The sequence below is a fragment of the Octodon degus genome, unplaced genomic scaffold (assembly GCF_000260255.1).
Source record: "Octodon degus isolate 3935 unplaced genomic scaffold, OctDeg1.0 scaffold00017, whole genome shotgun sequence".
Lineage (NCBI taxonomy): Eukaryota > Metazoa > Chordata > Mammalia > Rodentia > Octodontidae > Octodon > Octodon degus.
The window spans coordinates 24399020-24403156 of record NW_004524593.1 but is presented as its reverse complement, the minus strand read 5'-3'; the positions used below and the strand labels follow the sequence as shown (position 1 = coordinate 24403156).

Sequence of the window (4137 nt, the reverse complement as noted above, 5' to 3'; positions counted from 1 at the left end):
TGTTGGTTTGAAGTTGAGACTGTCTGAGAATAGAATTGCTACCCCTGCTTTTTTCTGAGGTGCTGGGGCATGTAGTATTTTGTTCCATCCTTTGACTTTGAGCCTATGAATGTCTCTATGTCTTTTGTTCCATCCTTTGACTTTCAGCCTATGAATGTCTCTATGTCTTTTGTTCCATCCTTTGACTTTCAGCCTATGACAAATCTGCATTCTTAATGAAACCTACTCCAGCAAAATCCTCACCACAGTTTCCAGGCTGCCTCATTTCCCGTAATTTTTTTTTTTAAATCTACCCCATCACCGTGCTCATGAACTGATACTTACAAAATGCTCAAAAGGAGGTCTGACACGCTGCTCTAGGGACATTGGCTGAACAATGAAGATAGACCCAAGACCCCGTCACTCACTTATTGGATGAGTGTGCTACACTGCAGCTAACCTAGAAAGACTTCACTCAATAGTTGTCTTCCTCTAGTCTTGGTTAGCTAAAGAGATTCTGAGATATAACATTTTCCAATTCCAGTGACACACTGCTTTTTCTTGATGCTCTCAGGAACCTGTGGAGTCTGGATATGCAGCTTGCTTCTCTGACTTTTACTACTGTCTTCCACTTCTAATGCAGAATTGTAATTGTAATGCTTTTCTTTTTCTCCCTGGATCATGAATACAGAATGCATACATCTTGCATTAATTAGGGGCCCACTTTTTACCTTATCAGGTATGCTGTCCTTATCAAGGTTAATCAGTTTCTTTAGGAATCCAGTCTCTGATAGAAGCAGCTTTGCTGTTGTCCAGTTTGGTTTCTCTTGCAGCAGAATGCACACCGCATTCATGACAGTCAGCACAAGGAAGGGGGGCCGTGAGTAGACCCTGCATGGATGGAAAATTTGTCACCTGCCAGCTATCCCAGAAAACAACAGTTGCAGATTCCAACGAGCACTCTGACAAGGAGAACTATTTGTAGCTATTTCACCATTTGGATGCCTTTTAAAATCTGAGTCTCTAATATGTGGGTGTCTGCATCAGGAGGATGAAATGGATAAAATCCACATATTCAGGACATCTGAGCTAGAGGCAGATTCTTTTTATTATAAAAGAACCCACTATTATTATTATTTAAAAATAGGAATCTCCTTACCTATTTCATTCTAGGGCTGTTCACTGATGACTACTTCATAGGGACACTGTACATGGGTGGTGCCATGTGGGGAATGGTGTGGGTGGTGTGTGTGTGCACACAATGTTTATGTATGGTGTGTGTTTGTGTCTGGACAGGTGTGAGTGGGCAAGAGAATCGAGGGATGACTCTGTTCCTGTGATTCAAGGGGTCCCATGAGGTCCAAGGACCCATAAACACCCCCTCTGCCTTTATCCTGTACTCAAAGTTCTGCCATCAAGGTCACCAACATGGGGATGGAGATCAGATGGGCATTTGTGTGTGAAGTTACGAATGAGATGTTTGTTGTAATGGGAACACTGGAGGCTGCTTCTTGCTGTGTGTTAACTCACTGATGGGCCACTTGATGCTATGGAAAGTTGGAAGTCAGAGCATGTTATGGTTATGTGTAGATTTCTGTTCCCCCTAGCCTGACATACTCATAGGTGGGGTTTTTGGGAGGTGTTTGGACCATGGGGATGATACTCAGTGAAATAACCACTGATGCACTTAAAAATTTTTTTAAAAAATTTGTTTGGTACAGGCTCTCACTACACAGCTTGAACTTGTAGTGATCCTCCTGTTTCAGCTTTCCCAGGGCTGGGATTACAGGTGTGTGCTACCATGCCTAGTCTTGGTGGCCAGTTCAGTGCACCAGGGGTGGGGCTAGTATGGCATGCAGTACTGGGGATTGAACCCGGGTCCTTGAACTTCCCTAGGCAGGCACTTAGACTTCTGAGCTATCTCCATGGCCCCACTGATGAGTTTGAGCTAAGTGTGATGCTGGGAGGTGGAGCCTGATGGGAGGAGGAGGTCATTGGGGCGTGGACTGTAAGAGTCACCTCTCTCCTCCTCTTTGATCCCTCTGCTTCCTGCCACCATGCCATGGACCATTGTTTTTTTCCTGCCGTGCTATTGTCTTGGAGCCAGCTATCTATGGACTGAAACCTCTACAAACTAAGCCAAAATAAATCTTTCTTCCTTAGAATTATTGATGTTGGGTGCTTTGTTTTAGTAATGAGAAAATAACTAAGACAGGGCAGCATTTTACAAGAAGGAAGTTTCAGGGAAAACCCAGAGAGGCAGAATGGGGGACAGGTCCAGGGTAATGACTGTCCCCATGGGAGAACTATACAATTCTTCCCAGAGGAGGAAGGCAAGAGGGCCAGATCCATCTGTCCAGTATCACATGGAGAATTTAAATTTCATAACAAGGGATTCTAGATTACATGTCCATTTGCATGATCATTAGAAGTGGTGTTTTTTCTGAAAGTCGAATGCTAAAATGGGGATAGTTTGCAGGACTATACTAGATAAGTAAATCTTTAACACCTTAGTTTGGACTAATGTTTGGCTGCTTTTATGGGATTTTTCACTTGATCTTAGCCAAAAGGCTGAGAAGCAATTTTTCTGGGATTTTCAGTCTGGCCTTGTGAAAATCCTGAGAAAGACTGTAAGGGAGGACTAGGGGAGAGGCAGGGCCAGCAGCTGTCCCATTCTCCTTGTGTCCAGGACCAACTGTAAAACTAATACAGGCCTACGGTGGAGGAAGAGCTGGTCTCTTGTGGTATTTTAATGTCAATTAGAGGGCAAAGAGGGCTCTGCCAGCTTGGGCGCAGTGTGTGGGCCATGCCCAGGAGCGCATGCTGTGCTGAGCGAGGCCTCTCCTCCAGCCACCTGTTCAGACCTGGGCTGTCTGAGGTCCTCACTTGCCTTTGTTTCTTGTGACCTTCATCTTTCTAGTGGCTGACACTACACAGTGGCAATGGTTTTCACTGCTGTGGGATGTCCCCAAAATTGGATATAAGAGTGAGTACTAGGAGAGAGAATCTAGCTGAGCATCCCTGGTGTCCCTGCTTGTGATCTGGGAAACCAGAAAAGGAGCAGGAGGTGCCCCTACTCTGATGCACTGTGGAATGTGTCAAGTGGACACCAGCAAATCTCAAGGAAGAAGTGCTGACAACCCACGTAAGTGTGGAGTCCCAGGACATGCTTGGCTCTTTAGCCCTGCAGCTGGGCAGTGTGCAGGGTCCACTTGAAAATGAGACGGAAGGCAGCAGCATGGTCTGATGGGCAGTGCCAGGATCAGAGCCATACCTCCCCACTGTGGTGCACTGCCCTTGGCATGAGGGTGGAGGGCTCTGAAGTTACAAGGGCCCCACAGCAAAGTCAGGGGCTGTGGGCCGTGCGGGGGAGGATGGCCTGGCCTCTGAGAGTTGCTCCTGGTGACTTCCCTGCTTGTGGGATCTGAAAACCAGCCACCTCTCCCTTGCCAACTCTGGTGCCTTCTATGCCTGGACAAGCTCGTTCCCTCGGGATGTCTGCTCCCACTCCTGAACTGCATGCTGCCTGCTGCTCCTCAGCAGGCTTCTCCGTCCATCTCAACACCTTCATCTTAGGGCAAGCTACACACACCAATTAGTTGTTGAAGGAAAGGGAGTTGGGAATTCACTCTCCTTACTTCTCTATGTGGATCTGATTTTCAACCTTATATGGATTAGCTTCAACATAAAAATACACTGATTAACAACAAAACTGAAGTGTGGTGCCACGTGTGTAATTCTAGCACCTGGAAGGCTGTGACAGGAGGGTTGCACGTTTGTGCTCAGCCTGGGTTGCACAGCAAGACCCTGTCTATAAAAACAAAACACCAACACAACAGTAACAAGAAACGTTTTTGTTACTTTTATTCTTATCCTGAGAGTTAATGTGTCCTAAGTATAATGGTAGATTCACCCGCATTTCCACATTTCTCTCTGAAAGTACTTTCTTCCAGCAGTGGAAAACTCAACATGTTCTAAGATATAGTACACAATCTCTCATTGCTTGCTGAATTGGGAAGCTCAAGTTCAAACCTCTCTCCTGAAGACTGTTAATACCAGCAGGGTTGGGTCTTGTGCTGGAAGTTTACTCGAGTTTTTCTGGCTAGGGTCAGGGAGCTAACATTAGGGTTAAGGTGAAGTGACCCTGGAGCCAGTCCT

The 4137-nt window shown here is 46.0% G+C and overlaps 1 protein-coding gene across 1 annotated transcript in view; it reads right to left on the bottom strand.

Moving 5' to 3' along the window:
• Dnah14 (dynein axonemal heavy chain 14) overlaps positions 1-4137 on the bottom strand; it is a 394744-nt gene that overhangs the window by 91773 nt on the left and 298834 nt on the right. The window contains 1 exon segment of the mRNA XM_012513730.1: positions 711-870. Within this exon segment, the coding sequence (XP_012369184.1) occupies positions 711-870 (160 nt within the window).